Raw genomic sequence first — 18,800 nt, 5'->3', positions numbered from 1 at the left:
CTTTATCCCCATTCACATGCCTACACACACTGTTATCATTTATGTTTTAGGCCAAAAAGAAGGGCAGCAAGCTAGGAGACTATTTTGAATCATGGACAGGTGATATTAAGAGTGAGAAAGGAGGTGCTAGTCTGAAACATGAGAATCCACTGGATGATATGAGTGTTTTAGATATCCGTTGGGTTAAACGACTGATTCTCAGAGTTATTGAAATGTTGTACTATGAACAAAAATGGGAAAAGTTGGTGGATATTGCATTGAGATTCAGTGCTCTTACAAAGTAAGTTAAAAAACTTTAATGTATTATTGATAAAGCTTTTTTTGTTAGTGTAGCCTCCATATTATAATTGAGGTTAAAGGACATTTAAAGACTGTCATTTTCTGTCACAGTAACCATTGTATAAAGGAAGAGCATGGGAACAATTGATTAAGCTTTTTCATGATACAAGGAGTTTTCCTTACTTTCAAAAGTAGCTAATTATGGTTTATTAATAACTGTAAAAGTACTATTGTTTGTGGTGTACCAATCTTCGTGGTTTTCGTGGGTAGGCCAAACCACAAAATTTGGTATTCAATGAAAAGGGAATTCCTATTGCTGTGTATAATAAAAACCTCAAAACCATGAATTCAAAAACCAAAAAAAAACTTGTGTTTCTATTCAAATCCACGAATAAAAGTATTTTCACAGTACCTGATACAGTAGAGTTCATTTATAACGAATCTCAGGGGACTGTCTCAATTACTTTGTTATATGCATTGTTCATTATATCAGAAACTTTTTTTTCATCATTAGGCTTTACAGTTAATTTGTCATCTGAATTCAATTCTTTTGATGATTGTGGTATTTTACTTTGTTACACAGCGATAGATATGGTGAACAAGTACTGCCAATATTAGTCCAAGCTCAGAGACAGCTACAGAAGAAGATTAGAGCTCTTAAAGGGGAAAATCCCCCTCAGTCTCACTTTAGAACATTAATGCAGAGAATTGGTGGTGTAATTTCTGCCAAGGAATATCTACAAGCTCAATTACTGACACATATTGACAAATCTAATTTGCCAAAGATTTCTGCTGGAGCACAGATTGATCCTATGGGACATGGTGTTTATACAAGTAAGTAATATCTTATTAAAAAAAAAAGACTTTCTCAAAGCAGTGACTTACTGATATGGTGGTTGATACATGTATTAGAAAAGGTGTTTTGATGTAGGAGTTTATTTGCTCAACTATCAGATTTAAAATAGAAGTATGCTGTTAGTTGTGAACTTATAAAAGATTAAAGGACATATGAATAATTAATAAGTGAAAAGTAGCCACATTATAGGTAAAACCAAAATTAAATACAAATAAAATACATGTAAAATTTATAGGTAAATAATAAGAGGCCCAAAAAATTAAAGAAGTTGTGCATTTGTCTACTCTCAGTACATCAAGTTTATATCACGTCAAACTGGAAATAACATAAGTGATTACAGATGTACTCTTTTAACTGCATGTACTTAGGCTGAGGTTACAGCTTTAACTTATCAAATGATTGAATTTTTCAGGTAAAGATGGCCAGAGAGTAGTTTCTGTACCTGTAGATGAAACACTGTCTCTACAGACACTTAGATCTGTCTTTGATAAGTCCCAGTATACCAGTCGGGCATTACAGCACAGTCGTAAACTGTTAATGTTGTATCTTGCTGGACAACAACATAGTATGTATCTTCAATATAATGTTTTAGTCACATGAAACCAGCAATATGCAGTTTTCAAAAAGAAAATGCAGGTGTTCTTTTCATGAAAAAAAAAAATATAAGAGAAAAAATTTTGGTAAGTCACAATGTCACAATACTTTGATCTATTATTTCTTTGTGAAAAGGACCACTGTATCTTAAATTGACTCCAGTGATATGGCTATGCTATTGTTTCCTTACAATAAATGTCAAGAATAATTACCTCATGCTAGCCTACTAAATTTTTAATTAAAGATGTGACATCAATGCTCAGGCATTTGATTCCAATCTTATGAAGAAAGACAACATTATGACAATACTAATTAGCATCATTTACTTTTCAGGTAACTTTATATTGACAAATTGGAATAGCTGTCAAACAAGAAGTGGTTGTAAGCTTCACTAATTTTAAATATGATAGTTAACTTATTGGGTAGACTTGAAACAAATCTTTTAATCTTTTTTTTTCCAGCTGGAGAAGACTTCCTGAGCAGACAGGTATCCAAGGTTGACTTCCATCCAAACACTGCCAGACCTCAACCTACCATGCCTCAAGATATTAGTCATGAGGAATTTGATAATGTGGAGGATGTACAAACCTCATGTATGCCAAGGTCACAACTACCTACAGTGTTATCTTCATATGAGAAAACTATTGGTAAGATTTGAAAAAGCTCATTGTCAACAAAAAAAATTTAATGGAATAAATAAATTACTGATGTACTTGTTGGATAGAAGTCTGTTATGGCAAACAGTATGATTCTTTCTGTTAAAAGCTTCAAAAATATCTTGACAATTTTAGACACAGAACAAATGAAATTATTTGTACTGAAAAATTATATTTTACAAAATGAGAATGGATATCGTAAAGCCTGTTGATACTTATGCTAAATTAGCTTTTTTTTAAAATAAAATAATAAAATAAATTGTCATTACTGATAATTTGGTTTATTGAAATTTCTTTAAGTTCCTTAAGGTTTTGGTAAAAAAAAGATTACAAATTTGGACTGTCTCAGCTTTTTATTCCTTTATATTGTATTATAATTGTAGATATGCTAAATGCCAAGAACCAGAGAGGACTTGCCGCTCAAGCCATGCATGAATTGGGCAACTTACACTACCATGCTGGTAATATCAGGTAAATAAGGAGAAACTAAAGCAATAAGTTGTGTAGAAAATGTTAGATTGTAGTTATTGTATAAGACGATTTTTTAATTTTTCCTCTGTATCACAATGAAAGTTTTTAGATTTAACTTTTTGTATTCATATTATCTTAACTCTCAAGGCCATTCACATTATTGACCTGTTCTTCAGACAATTGAGATCATAAGATCGTTGCAACGGCTAAAAGAAATCTTGGAGTCGAGTTCATATTTCAAATAATTAAACTACACTAATACACTGCTGATTTATTTGTTTATAAATCTTATATACTTCATTAAACAGAAAAGCCTACAAGTACACTACACTGATACACTTAACAATTTCTTCAATAAATTCTTCATACTTTTTTTTCTTTTACAGAAGAGCATACACGTACACTGGACTAATACACTGCCAATTTCTTCTTCATACTTTTATTTCCCTTTTGTGGAAATGCCCACCAGTACACTACACTAATACACTGCCAATTTCTTTTTCATACTTTTTATTTCCCTTTTACGGAAATGCCCATCAGTACACTACACTAAAACATTGCTATTTTTAAGTGGCTAATAGTGTTAGCGACTTCTTGCACTCGTAATTTGTGTACTTACTATTTGCATATGATTTGCATTAATTTGTAGTTATACGCCACATAATCCAGCAGATCTTCGCCATGTTCACTGCCACAGTGTCATAGTTCTAGCTTCATACGAGATAAAAATATACCTCTTAATTGATTATATACAGGTCATATATATTATCAGGACACCGATATCTATATATAGCCATTCGGGTCGTAACGGTTATGAAAGAGTACACAATAATATCAAGGGAACCAAGATTTTAGCGGAAGTCACCCAATTTTAGAGCTTAAATTGCATTTGTACCACTTTGGAAGTTTAAAGTATCATGTCAAAATCAGTGACAGTGAATATTTAATGATTAGCGACTTTGAAGACTTCAGTCTTTGATTTTGTTTTGTTCTCTCTCCTAATTCCATTTTCCTTTCACAGAGGGGCCTACAAATACTGGTCAGATTCCCTAGACCTGACTTTGAATACTACAGATGCCATCCATACCTGGAGAAACCTACTAGATGCCAAAGATATCAGTGGTGATATGATACAGAGATGTGGATTGTGGGGCTGTCTACTTGGTGGTGTTCTGGCATCAAATATTGCACAGTAAGTATTCTATTGTTTTCAGTTAATATTGTGTATTTTTAAGATTGATCAAATAAACATTGTAATAAAGTGAACAACTTTATTTTCAAATAATCATTTAAATATTTCTGACAAATCAACATATGGGATAAAAATTCAAGATAGCAATACTGATATCAAATGAAAAGACTTGAAAATCAAGAATTGTCAGTAAGTACAGTTCTAAAAATTGTCTTTGAAAGTAATTGATCTTTTAAAGTATTTTCTATTTTCTATAAAGGTTATTCATTGGTGCAACTGTTGTTTTTCAACATATCCATTCTTTTTTCTATTTTAAAGCAGCAGAGTGATTTTCATGCTCTTTTGAAGTGGGTTCAATAAATAAGATGGAAATTGATGTTTTTAGTGATTTCATAGCTACAATAAATTGACTTAATTAGAACTATTTTATTGATTTTTTTTAAACATCTTTTTTCAACAGGTACATCTTGACCTCTGACCTAGGACTGAGAATGGATTGTTGCTTCCTGTCTGGATATTTCTTTAAGGTAAGTGTTCTTTACATTTAATGAAAACAAATTTTTATGAGATTTTTTGTCAATTATCTTCATCTTTTGTATTGAAAAGAATGGTAATATCTACAATTTTGTATTGGACATTTTAGCAGTTTAATGTATCCAGGTTATTATCATGAAAATACCTAACAATGTCAGGTAAAGTTGAAACTAAAGCCTTAATATTACACCTGATATCTTCTACTTTTTCTTATCAAGTTTTCAAAGCACATGTTTCATCTTACTCTGAAAGAACTATATTTATTGGTATTAAACCAGTTTCAGTTATTTTTATTTCTCTGTCAAACATTGAATTAAAATTTCTAACAAATGGTAAAATTATCATTAAAACTGTGATGACTTTTATCAAATCAGTAAATGTAAGCTTACATACCTACAAATTACACACTTATATAAGCATACATACTTACACATTACACACTTAAAAAAAACATAAGTTGATACCCACAAATGAAGTACCTTCACATTATAATTAATTTTCACGTTGTAGACTTCCACTCAGTTGTTTGCTGCAGAAAAAATGATAGCGATAAATAATTTAAACTCCTTTTTGACAGGCATTGTTCAGGACATCATTGCCCCACCCTAGGGCTGATAGAGACTATGCCCTGTATGATGTAGGAGAAGGGTGTGAGGTGACTAACTTGGTACCCGGCGTAGACATCTTATCAGAGAAATTCCGATGTGATGGTAGACAAATGGCTGCTGCCCTCAGATGGGTTACTGAAGAGTTAGCTAGAGGCAGTCATAATCTGTTTGTAAGTTTGTCTGTTAATTTTTATGTTTGTTATTGAAGAAATGTTATACTGCTTGGAAATTTAAACTCTCATGTAAATTTTCAAGAAGTCATTTTATTTTGAACTGCATTTGGTAAATAAGAAAAGGTATAAGGATAAATTATACAAACATTGCTTGTAAATATCAGAAAAAAAAATCTTTTTTATGTCAAAAAATCTATATACTGTAATTCTACTTATTTTTGTGTTATACAAAAATTTCACGCTTTTTGCGGTCATGCACTATCCACAAAATTAAGTACATGTGAAAGAATTTTTACTATTATTCTTCATGCAAAAATTACTATTTCCACAAAAATAAGTGCCTGTGAAAATGTTCATAGACCAATAATCGTGAAATAATGTACCTGCATAAAAAATGTGCAATTACATATTGTGCATTCATATGTATTGGTAGAGAAACCTATCTCCTTAGAAACTTCAATTTAAATCTTCAAACTAAATACATATTGTATGTTTCTTTTTAACAGGTTCTGCCATTATTGACATTATACTCTTACTTCGCCACCTTTGTCAGCCGTGACCTGCAGAGATCTGTGGATGGTAGAATTCTCAAAGTTAGAGTTCTGACAGAATTAGGACTGTTTAATGAGGCATTTATTGTCCTCCAGAGGTTGTTACATGGGGAGAGGTTACCTCATATAGGGGATAGTAACTTCAGACAGGTGGAATCTAAGATGAGCTCTCTCAAGTTCAACACTGGCAAGCCCATTACTGAACCAAGTAATCTCAAGGTAGATATTAAGTTAAAACTCTTTAAAATGATATTATGATTATAATGATATTTTTCCTTTTATATCTTGTAGAGGCCAAAGAAGTACTTCGTGTAAATTTTTTAATTTATTATCTCTATTAGAAAGAATATTTCTGTAAAAAGTCCTTTTATTCAGAAAGTTGCTTAAACGTAACTTTTCATGATGCTTACCAAATGTTAGATATGATTTGTTTGAGATTGTATATAAAAACTTGTACCAGCAACTGTTTTTGATGCCAGAAAAGATAAGTTTTTAAAGGTTTAAAAATACCAAGAAAATGTGTTTTTATGGTATTGTTTTTTTTTCCAGTGGACAAAGAAGCTATAGAAATTGTAGGATTCAGAATCAAATATCAAACAATAAAACATCTTGTTCTTGATTGGTCTGCGAAATTGATATGTGTTCAGTGTCATTTATTCTGTATTAACTTTTAAATTGTGGTCAAAATTTACATTTGTTTTTTGTAAATTGTTGATTTGTCATATTTTGTAATTCTAATAATAATGAAATTATATGTATGTGTTTAGCTGTTGGAGATTGTATTGGATAAGAGGTTATCCTCCAGTCTGGCCACTCTGTATGGACCTCACATGACCTGTCATCTATCACTTGCCCAGGCAAATCTGTTCATCAAATTAGCAGAAACATTGCCTGTCATTCCACTGATAGAAGATACATTGTAAGTATGGTGATATTCAGTGCATTCTTGTAGATTATCTTCATTGAATATTCCTGTCTTAGGATTGATGTAATATAAATTTAGGCTTTGTATAACAGGGCTAGAGCTAAAAAGTAATGTTTTTGATAATGCATGGCTTTGTTGTAATGCTTACGTCTCAATAAATGCGAATTGAAATCACTACCGACAGCATGATTCCTAGCTGTTCATGTTTCAGATCTAGTGCATTAGTTTTTCTGTCTGTCTGTCTGTCTGTCTGTCTGTCTGCCTACAAATCGTTCAAACCATGAATGCTGCGAGGGCAAATCTTATTAAGGAAAAGTGGCTTTTATACAGTGCAACCTGTCTAAACTGAACCTGTTTTAAATGAATGTTTTGTTTAGTCAGGTATTAGGAACACATTTTGGTTTAGAATACACTATCACTTGACCCTAAAGTGTTGGTTTAGACCGATCTCCAGTTAATTCATTGTTCTGGGTTAGGACTAGGGTTCATGCTCCATGCTCCCAATTTTAAGTTTGAGTCCGAGTTGCTCATTTTCTTTTGTTACTTGTATGAATTATTTTGGTTATTTTATGTTCTTGGTTTTGTTTTTTTCTGTTTTCCATGTCTGGTATTTGCCACTGGATTACATTCTGCATTGATTTCCGCTAGAATCTTGGTTCCATTGATTTAGATAGGTTTCACTATTTATAAAATTTTCTATAAATTGGCATATCTATGATATTTTTATAGAAAACATAAAATAGACATTATCTCCTGTAAATCTGGCCAAATATTTTGCATACAAGTATGTCAGTGACAACAATGTATATTTCAGAGTATCAGAGGGTCCAATGAAAGCATACACCATGAGTACCATATCTAAGGGAGGCTTAGGTAATAGAGGTGTTAAACTGTCAACCAGTAGTGCTCACTCTAGAGGTACCTCAAAATCGGGCAAGTCTTCACAGGACAGAAAAGAAGAAGGTAGATATACTTCTTTTAAAAGTCCTAACACTGAAAGTATTATGATGATTGTGATATCTATATATTTTATTGGATATCTTTTTCTGCATATTTAAAAAAAATATAAAAAAACCCAAACATGATTAGAGGGACTTGTATCAACAACAAAGGATGCCAAATTTCATAAATATTGGTAACAAACAATTTTTGCCTTGTTGGACTTTTCTTATCTCTAAAAAGAAGAACAGCCAACAGAATGCATTTACAAACAGTACAAATGTTTTTGAATGCCATAAAGACAAGATATTTGTTTAACACTACATAGAATGAATGACAATAATTATCTTTTCAAAGATGATGAAATAGAGAGTGTACAACATAAAAATGCCAATAAGAGATTTACAGCCAGTAAGAAGCCATTGACACAGGAAATGATCAAAGGGACACTACTGGCTATTGCCGATCAGATGGTTGGAACCATAGCTGAAGTTATACAGGAGAATGCAGAGCATGATAAACATGGTAAGATTTTTAATTTTGTGTGCACATACATGTATCATAGAGGTTTACAGGAGCTCATTTTATCCATGTGTTTTGCATAAATATTGGATCTTAAAAAATGATAATGGATTAGATACTTTAATCTAACCACCCTTGTTTTAGTGTGAACCTAGGGTTTGTCTAAAGAGAAAAGTAAGGTGAGATTACATTTTTGATTTTTGATGTTAGAGAAATCGCTGGGTCATTGTTTAAGAATAGTGGCAACTTGTATATTCTATTATTAGTCTGACATTTAACATTCAAAGCCCAAAAAGTTATTTCAAACAAATGGCCAAACCTCATTTGATAATGTTTCTTTATGAAATCACATGAAAGATAATTATATGAGTATGTTATGTTATGAAATATTTAGCCGACAGATTAAGGTTTTGTTGGTGGATACCTTTTTCTGTTTTTAGACAGAGAAAAGGTATGAAAATAGTATACTTTAATACCCATCCCTATCATGAAAGGTTGAAGAAGGGAAATTGAATTGTGATAGTTTACTTCTCAAACTTTGAACTCGATAAAAATTTTGACAGCGAAAGTTTGTGTAGCAGCTAATGGGAACTTTTTATTATTTTGATGAAAGTTAATTACAAGACTGTGAACAAATCCTTGAATATGACCTTGCTTTTTTTAGGTTTAGAAGGATTGCCAGCTGCTGAGCTAGAACTTGTGGTCCTATGTAAACTACAACAGGCAGCCATTGCTGGACAGAAGCATCACTCAGCCATGGCAGCCAGGATTGTTATGTCAGCTCTCAAGTTACTCAAATCTTCCATGTTGTTTAAAAAGAAGAAGGAACCACCGGCACCTCCAAGGTAAGTCAAGGACATGGTGTATCAAGGCCAATAAATGTCTGTGGATTTTTGGTATTTGGTCAATTGGCCATTTAGTTATATGAAAATTAAATTGCATTTTGCAATTTCTTTAAGAATAATAGATTTGAAAGTGAAAATGAATCATTGGATTAAAGAAAACTTTAAAAATTATATATATAAAAAAAAAACGTAAATGATTGTAAGATATACGAAATAACTTGTTATGTTAAATTATATAGTTTGGTACATACATGCATTTTGTGTAAAAAAAATAAATAAAGTAAAATGATATTTTAGATTCAAATTAAATCAGCCTTCCAGAGAAGTATCGCCGTTCTTTGTATCAGAATTCAGCTATGATTCTGATTGGTTAGTTCAGACAAATCAAGTTCTACAACCTAGATTCCCAACTGGTTCTCTGTTGTAACAAATCAAACCAGAAACTTTGCCTCAGTTAACAATGTCTTTATGTCCCTTTATACAAAAAATTACTTAATCTTTTAATGGTTATAAGGTTTCTATTCAAATTTATAACATTTCTTCATAAAGTCTTCTTCCTAATTTGGTCAAGGATCAATGCTCTCAATACATCTTAGTGAAGGAATTTCTTCAAATAACATTTCCCACTCACCCGTTTTCCTTCTACAAATGTGTAATCTGCCTCTTCTGTTGTAATTTTTCATATATGGAGGGATAGTCTACCTTTGCTGTTCATTTGGTGGGTCATGGGGTGTTGCTGGAGTAGAAACCCCTATTTTGCTGAAAAATTTTGCTGTACTTTGCATTATTTTGGCATGAAATGCCCAATAGTAGCCTGAAAATACTGTAAACGTATTAATTTTCAATTTTGCTAATTTCGCGGATTCTTTCAACTGAACGTATTCGCGGATTCTAAATCAATTTCGTGGGTACTATTTTTCTCGTTTTTATACTCACCATGAAATAGTGCAAATTAGTACACCGCAAAAATGAATACTTTTACAGAACCCCTTAACCCTTTTATCCAAATCTCTTGATACACACCTATTTGTATGATTTGTAAAAGATCATGAATAATGGTAGGCTTTTGAGAAATATTTATGCACTTTCAAGTTAGGGTTAATAGAGTTTATTTTTTTTGTACTTGTACCTTTAGCCAGGGAAGAAGAGTTTTTAGGTTTTATATTGTAATGATTTATTAACAGGGAATTTAGTCCTGGTACTGAAGAGAGGTAACAAAGTTTAAAACAGTCAAATTTAATTATCTTTCACTTATTTTTATATCAGTAGAAGGCTTATACTAAATGTTTAGATTGCTACGTTAAAATGTTGTTCATGCATGCCAAATTTCATCGAAATTAATTAATTTGATTTGTATTATTTTTCAGTAAAACTTAAATGTAGATTTTATGCATGTATTTAACGAAAACTAACGTTTTATGATGATTTAAAATGTGCTTAAATTTTGTCTTTTATTTTGTATAGTATACATTCACATATCTCTACTTTGTGAGAGAAAAGGTGCTCAATTCTGCCATTTTTTCGACAGAATATTAGCTTGTCATCTACCAATTACATTTTTATGTACCCATTCTGTTAGATTTTTCTTTTTTTTCTTTAGTTATTTATATGTAACCAAGATATAGATAGCCATATACTACTATAACTCACCTATATAGCTTCATGTTTACATTTCTTTAGATGTATTAATTTACATTGATATTGAAATTGTTTGGTCATTTTAAAAAAAAAAAAACATTTGTAGATAGTATGAAAAATGGATTTAAGCAAATCTGGTTCTAAATTAAACATCACAATTTGCTTTCAGAACAAGGTCTACTTTTCATGTGTAAATTTATTTTTAATAGAATGGTTTTTAAATACTGCTATTCCTGCCTATTCACACTCAATTTATTCGAGCACCAACTAAGTGTGTGGCTTTGCTCTGTGTTTGTTTTTCAGTTCACATCTATTAAATATATTGACAGTAACTCAAAGTAGGATTAGGCCCTCTTCACTGAAGAGTGACAGAATTCATTATACAGAATTCATTATATTAATTACTTTAGGCCCTCTTCGCTGAAGAGTGATAGTACTCAAAAGAGGAGGATGTACAGAGATATTCCTATTTCACAACCCGAAAACAGTCTTTTCCAATACCAAAACTTCCAGAGCAGGGCCAGACTGGATGCTCGTCTCTGGCTGAACTGTAGACAGGCTCTTGTCAAATGCTTATTGATTGAGGTCAGAGGTTTAGGAGAGGTTAAAGGTTAGTGTTAGTTTACAAAAAGCTCTAATTTTGAATTATATCTCACAACAGATAATGAATTGTAAACAGTTTTCCGAATACATGTACTTCATAGAACCATTGTTCAAACTTTTTCGTTCTATACAGTTTTAAAGGTTAAGAGCAAATGATTTTTTTTCATTAAATATGACGAGTTTTGTCAAATTTCGGGCATTACAGAGTTTTAATTTAGTTCAATGTTGGAACAAAAAAACTAAGCCATTTCAGTATGTATTTTTGTAATTAAGTTTATGAATGGTAAATTATGCATTTAATGAAGTTTATAAAATGGTATAAGAGAAATACCTATTTTATTTAGACCCAGAGACCAAGGTCCTCCAGGAGTTAGCTGACTGTAGACAATATTGTATAGAGGGTCTGAGTGAGGCAGAGGCTTGTGGAGATCTAGAATGTCAAGCTGAATTCCTCTTCCAGGGAGCTTTACTCAACATCATGGAGGGAAAGAACCAAGAGAATACCATATCCTTGATAGAGGTTAGTGCATATGCAGACATGATTTTTTTCTGCTTTTAGCGGAATTCCGCTATTTCAAGTCCAGATTTTACCGTTACGATTCTTTTTTTACTATATATTTACTTCTGATTTTGCCAATTTCTGCTTTGTTTGTAGACCTCGTAAATTCATGTCTGATATGTTTGCTGAATATAGCTGAAATATTGCTGCTCGGACATTAAACCCCAACAAACAAACAAACAGATATGTTTGCTTACTTAAATTTAGTGCTTTGAATATTTTCTCATTATAGAGAAAACATCAAAATTTGCTGCCCCAGGAAAACACTGTTAATGTATCAATTTGTGTGGATTCTTTCAAGTTATATATTTGTGGGTATCAATTTTCACAGTTAAAAAAATGATAAGTGTTTTATACTGCTAAAAATCAACTTCACTGGCACCATTTTTCCCACTTATCTGTCCAGTTGTAAAAATGGGAAAATTATTTCACTGCAAAAAATTTATACATATACAGAAACTTTCAATACATGTATCATCAATTAGAACAATACAGTGATGTATAGATGCAGAATAATGGCAGTTTTGAAGTTGAGACAAAAAATATTATAGTGAGCGTTATAGATGGGAAATCACAGTCAGTTTGATGTAATATTGCCATTGGAAACGCCTATGTTTTTTACTATATGGCATTAGCCTGAGATAGAAAATATCAGGTGGTAAGAACAATGAAAAAATAATGAAGTTGCCAATAGTTTAAGATACTGTAAACTCATGAATTTCGTGGTTGTAAATTTTCACGGGTTCTGTCAAGTGAACATTGTGGATATCAGTTTTCACGGTATCAAAAAATGGTAAGCTTTATATAGTGTTAAAAATCAATTTGTAAAGAGCGAAAATTAGTACTTTTACAGTATGTTAAGGGTTATGAATTTTATGAGCATTATTGTTTCCCAATAGGATTCTATGTGTTTGCTGAACAAGGTACCCAAATTATCAATCCCAGCTCAACAATTATTAGTGGTGTGTCTCCTGGTAAAGACAGATCTTGAAGCAGCCATTGGGGATGATGATAGTCTGACTTTTACTGAGAAAACACTGACACAGTATCTTACAGCTCAGAAACTTACTCTCAAGCAGGTACAGTATAACTGTTAAGCTGTGAGTCATTCTTCCACATGGATGATTTTAATGATTGTTGTTCAATGTCAAAATGATTTTATTGTATGAAGTGAGTAATATTTGAATAATACTGTGAAAAGAATAAGTGAGGTCTGCCAATGTAAAAGAACACTTTCATTTGGGTATATTTATACATTTTACCTAGAGCTGATTTAGTTAACTTTCTTAGTTAACTTTCTTAGATAGTTAAATGGATAATTGACTATCAAACTTAGATTAAAAATACCCATGAAATGGTCAAAAGGTTAAAATTTCTCATTAATTGTCCAGTTAGCTACCCAAGCCATTTCATTAGTTAATGATTGTTCAGTGAAGGGTAGACCAACTATTCCCTGAAGTTTACAATAGAACTTGCTGTTATGCTGAATGAAATACTTTGAAAAGTGAGATATGCATTAAATATCTGTAATATTTCATTAATCAGATGGAAATTCTTGGAGAGCAAATAGAACACTACTACCCAGAAGGAGAAAAAGATTTCTACTCAACACCTGTCAGTCCATTACAGAATATATATACTCCACACTTACTGAGACTGGCTCAGATAAAACTACGTATTGGACATGCCATGGCTAGAAATGCTGCTAAAGCTATCAAAAAGGGGTATGGTCTATTTTGCATTTCCAATGTGCTGATTTGTTTAAAGAATTACTTTCCAAATTAAGTAAACAAGTTCATGGTATTTTTGATTTATCTTCAGTTTGTGTAAGGTTGAAAACATTTTTAAAAATAATGTTGATGTTTGTAAACAGTGTATGTACACAGTGAAACTGGTCAAAACTGAACCCTGAAGAACTTGATATCTGTCTAAAACAGGCATTATTTAAAATCTTTTTGTATTAGTTGAAATGTATTTTGATCCAAATCACACACCTGTGTAAACTGAATCAATTTTAAGGTCTAGAAGAGGTTCAGTTTAGAATGGTTCCACAATATATGTATAGCTTTAGTGTTTTGATGAAAGCCAAAAGGTATTTTTAAGTATCATGGTCCAGATACACATGTGCAGACATAAAAATATCAACATCTTGTGGCATCTTTTCCATGCCTTTACATAGTCTGTGGGCAACTGCATGTTCCACAAGTGCAATTCAACATAGGATAAAGTCACAGAGATATTTTATTTTTTGTTTCTTGTAGTACTGTGAGAAAGTACTTTTATTTATGGATATTACTTTTCGTGGATTGCAAACAAATTGTTGGTTCGTAGATTCTTAAATTCATTGTTTGACATTTCCCACAGTACAAATAAAAAGAAAATAAGTATTTCGTTGGAACTTTTAAAAAATTGGTACTAAACAAATACAAGTACTTTCACTGTAAACTCTAATACTTTTTCTTGGTTTTAATATGGATATCGTTGTTTTAGGGAAGCTGGATATATGTGACATGAAAGCATTTAAGTTGTTATATTTCTGTTGTAGAAGTGACAGAGATCAAATTGCATTATGGTCAGAGGCTTATGGTGTATTGACAACAGCCCTGGAGATTTCACAAGCCAGTGTTTCTAGAGAGGCTAACTTAGAGGCTGAAATACTCTTCAATTTAGGTTAGCTTGAACATCTTTTGAAAAAAGAATATTCTCTGTCTTTTACATGAATGACACAAACAGACTGAAAATTTGGTTAAAATTGAAATATTTGTACTGACTTTTTTTCACAAAACTTTTAATTTTTAGATTTATGTTTTTATGCTCTATTTTATGCATGATTTTTATTTTTAATGATATTTAGGTAAAGTAGAGAGAATGTTGGTATTTAATGGTAAAGTACAACCCAGGAAAGCTGCCGATACACTGATACAGGCCATCAAAACATCATTCAGGAATGATCATGATTTAGGGTTAGTTATTAAAATGCTATACTGAGTTTACTAGTATTTTTTATGTGAGTTGTTTAGAGATCGTCAAAGAAATATTTGCTATACAAAAACTCCTAAATGGTCTTTTTGTACAGAAGAAATGCTGAGATTGTTTTTCTTTTAAGTGTCATCCTTTGAGTTGTTTAGAGATCGTCAAAGAAATATTTGCTATACAAAAACTCCTAAATGGTCTTTTTGTACAGAAGAAATGCTGAGATTGTTTTTCTTTTAAGTGTCATCCTTAGTTAGAATCAGGCAGTGGGTAAAACATGGTGTGAAAAAAAAAACATCATTTTGATAGCTTAATTTGACTACTTGCACCATCAGAATCAAGGGAAAAACATGTTGGTGCATTGAGATATAATTTCATTGAAATGGAGTGCAAAGGAACATTTAAAGGGCCGATAACTCTGACAAAAACCTCATTTTTCTATGATTCTATTGAAAAATTCACTAGCAGATCCACTGATGCAGAGATCAATTAATGGTCATTTCAAATAGAGAAAGCATCCTTGAATGAAATTATATTGTCAGATCAGAGGGGTTTTGACATACTTGTTTCTGATTTTTCTCATATTGCCTGATTCTTCCAAATACTTATACTTAATTACCTTGATTGTGTTATTTATACTAAGAGAAAGGAGGAACACTCTTATTAGAGTAACAAGGCAACTGATAATAAAATGCAGGAGTAGGGTGATACACTAATGTTGATTGTAAGTTTTTGTAAGAATCAGGCAAAATGGAAAAAAATCAGAAATATGCATTCAAAACCCCACCAATCTGATACAAATGTAATATCACTCAAGGATGCTATCTCTATTTGAAAAGACCATTATTTGATCTCCGCATCATTGATTTGCTCAGGAATTTTTCAATAGAGGATTTTGACAGTTCCTGCCCTTGAAATGTTCATTTTTAGGGCAGGTCCGGGTGTTAAAAGAATAGGCCTGCAGCAACGCTAAGCTTGTTGTAAAAGGTGACTAAATGGTGCTCAGAACCTTAGCTGGGGGCTAGGGCGCTCTGTCCACAGAGCAACTGGGTTGTGTGCCCCAAGTGGTGGAATGGGGTACTTCTGGCGTGTTACATGCTGGGGTTGTCAGGCTATAATACGGAAAACCTGACCACAAACCATAGTGGTGCACTTTGTTGGGAAAGATGCCACGTTCCTCGCACGTTAAAGAACCCTACTGTGGTATTCTCCTGGAGTAGGAACCATAGGGCTCCGCCACAGGAGGCTAAATTGCCCGACCCAAACGACCTCTCCCTATTTCCAGTGGCAATCAAAATTTGTCCACCCCATTGTCCTTGTGTCCCATCCTTTTTTCATTTGTCATCATTTCATGTTCATTCTATCATCAATTTCATGTTCATTGTCTGAATATAGCTGAAATATTGCTGCTCGGACGTTTAACCCCAACAAACAAACAAACAAACAGGGCATTTCAATGAAATTATAACTTAATTTACCAAAGTGATATGGAAAATCTTGTCTTTTTTCCTTGGTTCCGATGGAGCAAATAGTCAAATTACACAATCAAAATGGTGGGTTTTTTTTTCATACCATGTTTCATCTACTGCTTGATTCTTACAGAGACTGACACTTAATAGTGTAGGCTATGAGATCCTAACATGAAAATAACAACATTGCTACACATTTACTGTTGAGAAATAATAATATTTGAAATAAGACTGTTGCATATAAGTTTTAATACAGTGAAATTTTAATGTACAATCAAGCATTAGTTCATTTGTTTCTTTTTTAGGTTGATGAGACAGGCCTATTTAGAAATAGCCTTGGTCTACCTGTATGCCTTGGGTTACATTGTACTGAAGCCTAATGGTGCCCTGGATATTATACCAGATGGAATAGATGATATAGGGAGTATCAGAGCAAGTACTCTGGATTCTGCTAAGAGTAAAGCTAGATCATCATACAAGGTAACTTAATTTGCATCAATATAACCTTACCATTAGGATTAACAAGTAGCAAAATAATTTCCCCATTGAAACAAATTTTGTTAAACTTTAAGATAATATAGAAGGAGCTGGATGATTTTAGACAATCCTCACTGGAACCCTCCCTTTTGTTTGAAAATTTTGTTAATTTTGTGCAATTAGGGGCAAATATGAACAAATTATAGTCTGGAGCCTTCTTTTAAATTTTTTTGGTTGGAACCCCCACCCCTGATACTGATTTTATTCAGGATATTTTGTCACAAAAAGTGACTGTTAAAAATATTGATACAAAATTTATGATGTATTTCTTGAATACATGTAGTTACCAATTTTCTTCAAAAAATCTTTCCTACCACAAAAACTGCAAACAGCATTGTATTTTATATCTTTAATTATTCCAGAGCAAGAAGGATAGCAGATTAAGCAGTAGGACAAAGTCTGGTAAGAGTGATGAAGTTGATGATTCTGATAAGCACAAGAAAGCAGCATGGGTGGCCATAAGATGTGCTACAGCAGTAGCTCAGGCTCAGAGATCTAGGATGCTGTTGATAGGAGATACAACTGTAACATCACAACCATTGTCGGAGAAAGCACAGGAAGATATTCCAGACTTCTTGTCACTTGATCTTGTGAGTGTGTATACACTGGGCAAGAAAAAAAAGAAGTATAAAAGTAAGTAGTGTATGTTACTTCTAGTCTATTAATTATAAATTTTGATATTTACACATCTGTGGTTATTAGTCAGATTTGAATGAAACTTATACAGTTATTCAGTACAATGTGTTGATGTACTTGTCATATATACTTTTAGTTTCAAGGATTTCTACAAGAAATGGATTTAATCTCTTCAATCTTTCAATTTTCAGTGCTTACTATTTGTAATAGTTAAGGTTTCCCTTTAAGGACTTCTTTAAAAAATCTTCATAACATAAAAAAATGATAGTTTCTGAATGTACATTCTGTGTATAGAATGCCAAACTATTGCATTTTCATTTTTTTTAAGCATTTAAAGCATTTGCATATCATATCACATATGATTATTCTATTTGTAGATGAAATTGAAGAAGAGTTAGCTCCCCTTATAGAAGCCCAGGAAATAAAGAAAGTAGAAACATATGATGAACAAGTAGCCAGAACAAAAGATACAGCTAAGGAGCTTGGGTGGATACATATACTAGGCTATCAAACAATATTACAGAGAATGTGTTGTACAGCCACAGTTACTGCTTCCAGTTCAAAGAAACCTAAACAAGGCAATTCAGAGGAGACTGGTGACCTTGGACCTGGATTTGACCTTGGGTTCATTAGTCATGCTCAGTATGACACAAGACTTAACCATGATGTAGTAAGGTCTATGTTGTTATGTGGTTCATGGATCAGTAGACTGAATATCTTACATAACTACTTGGCTAGGAACTTATCTGTGTATAGTGCATCATGTTGTGGAATTTATCCACCATCATCATTATCGCTGCCAATACCAACAATACCGAGACTAGAGTTGGAGGTTATCTCAAGGTCATATGCTCAGAACCTTACAAATCCAAGTGATGTTGATCCTGCCATGCCTGTAGGGATTTCCTCTGAACCAGGCAAGCCTTTACCTCCACCTGGAACTAACATGGAGCCATACACACCTAGTGAAAAAACTGTGGTCACCCCCTCTGAGCCACAGGTATCTATACAGTATTATCAGCCCTCACTGGAGGAAATTGATCCGCAGAAACCTGATGCCACAGGAACAGAAACTAGGGTTCTGTTATTGTATGCTTTGTATAAGAAGTCAACAGCACCTACCATACAGTTTTTACAATGGATTTCATTGGCTGATATCAATGATCTTCATGATAGGTTAGTTTTATATGCTTATGTAATTATATATTGTAAATCTCAAACTTATCTAGATACATGTATC

The 18,800-nt window shown here is 32.6% G+C and overlaps 1 protein-coding gene across 7 annotated transcripts in view; it reads left to right on the top strand.

Annotated features, from left to right (window-relative positions):
* LOC148627998 (cilia- and flagella-associated protein 54-like) overlaps positions 1 to 18,800 on the top strand; it is a 51,892-nt gene that overhangs the window by 27,250 nt on the left and 5,842 nt on the right. For all 7 annotated transcript variants that reach the window (XM_088583017.1, XM_088583008.1, XM_088582999.1 and 4 more), the window contains 23 exons: positions 51 to 280; positions 863 to 1,113; positions 1,548 to 1,700; positions 2,191 to 2,376; positions 2,769 to 2,856; positions 3,878 to 4,048; positions 4,509 to 4,575; positions 5,160 to 5,360; positions 5,870 to 6,133; positions 6,682 to 6,833; positions 7,654 to 7,802; positions 8,136 to 8,303; positions 8,965 to 9,145; positions 10,330 to 10,356; positions 11,194 to 11,393; positions 11,731 to 11,906; positions 12,845 to 13,024; positions 13,491 to 13,669; positions 14,491 to 14,615; positions 14,800 to 14,908; positions 16,693 to 16,867; positions 17,287 to 17,557; positions 17,938 to 18,736. In XM_088583017.1, the coding sequence (XP_088439143.1) occupies positions 51 to 280; positions 863 to 1,113; positions 1,548 to 1,700; positions 2,191 to 2,376; positions 2,769 to 2,856; positions 3,878 to 4,048; positions 4,509 to 4,575; positions 5,160 to 5,360; positions 5,870 to 6,133; positions 6,682 to 6,833; positions 7,654 to 7,802; positions 8,136 to 8,303; positions 8,965 to 9,145; positions 10,330 to 10,356; positions 11,194 to 11,393; positions 11,731 to 11,906; positions 12,845 to 13,024; positions 13,491 to 13,669; positions 14,491 to 14,615; positions 14,800 to 14,908; positions 16,693 to 16,867; positions 17,287 to 17,557; positions 17,938 to 18,736 (4,502 nt within the window). The remainder of the gene's footprint in view (positions 1 to 50; positions 281 to 862; positions 1,114 to 1,547; positions 1,701 to 2,190; positions 2,377 to 2,768; positions 2,857 to 3,877; positions 4,049 to 4,508; positions 4,576 to 5,159; positions 5,361 to 5,869; positions 6,134 to 6,681; positions 6,834 to 7,653; positions 7,803 to 8,135; positions 8,304 to 8,964; positions 9,146 to 10,329; positions 10,357 to 11,193; positions 11,394 to 11,730; positions 11,907 to 12,844; positions 13,025 to 13,490; positions 13,670 to 14,490; positions 14,616 to 14,799; positions 14,909 to 16,692; positions 16,868 to 17,286; positions 17,558 to 17,937; positions 18,737 to 18,800) is intronic.

The sequence above is a fragment of the Perna viridis genome, chromosome 1 (genome assembly GCF_037379345.1).
Source record: "Perna viridis isolate PV_CMFRI_1.1 ecotype Kerala chromosome 1, ASM3737934v1, whole genome shotgun sequence".
Lineage (NCBI taxonomy): Eukaryota > Metazoa > Mollusca > Bivalvia > Mytilida > Mytilidae > Perna > Perna viridis.
This window is presented reverse-complemented; position numbering and strand designations above follow the sequence as displayed.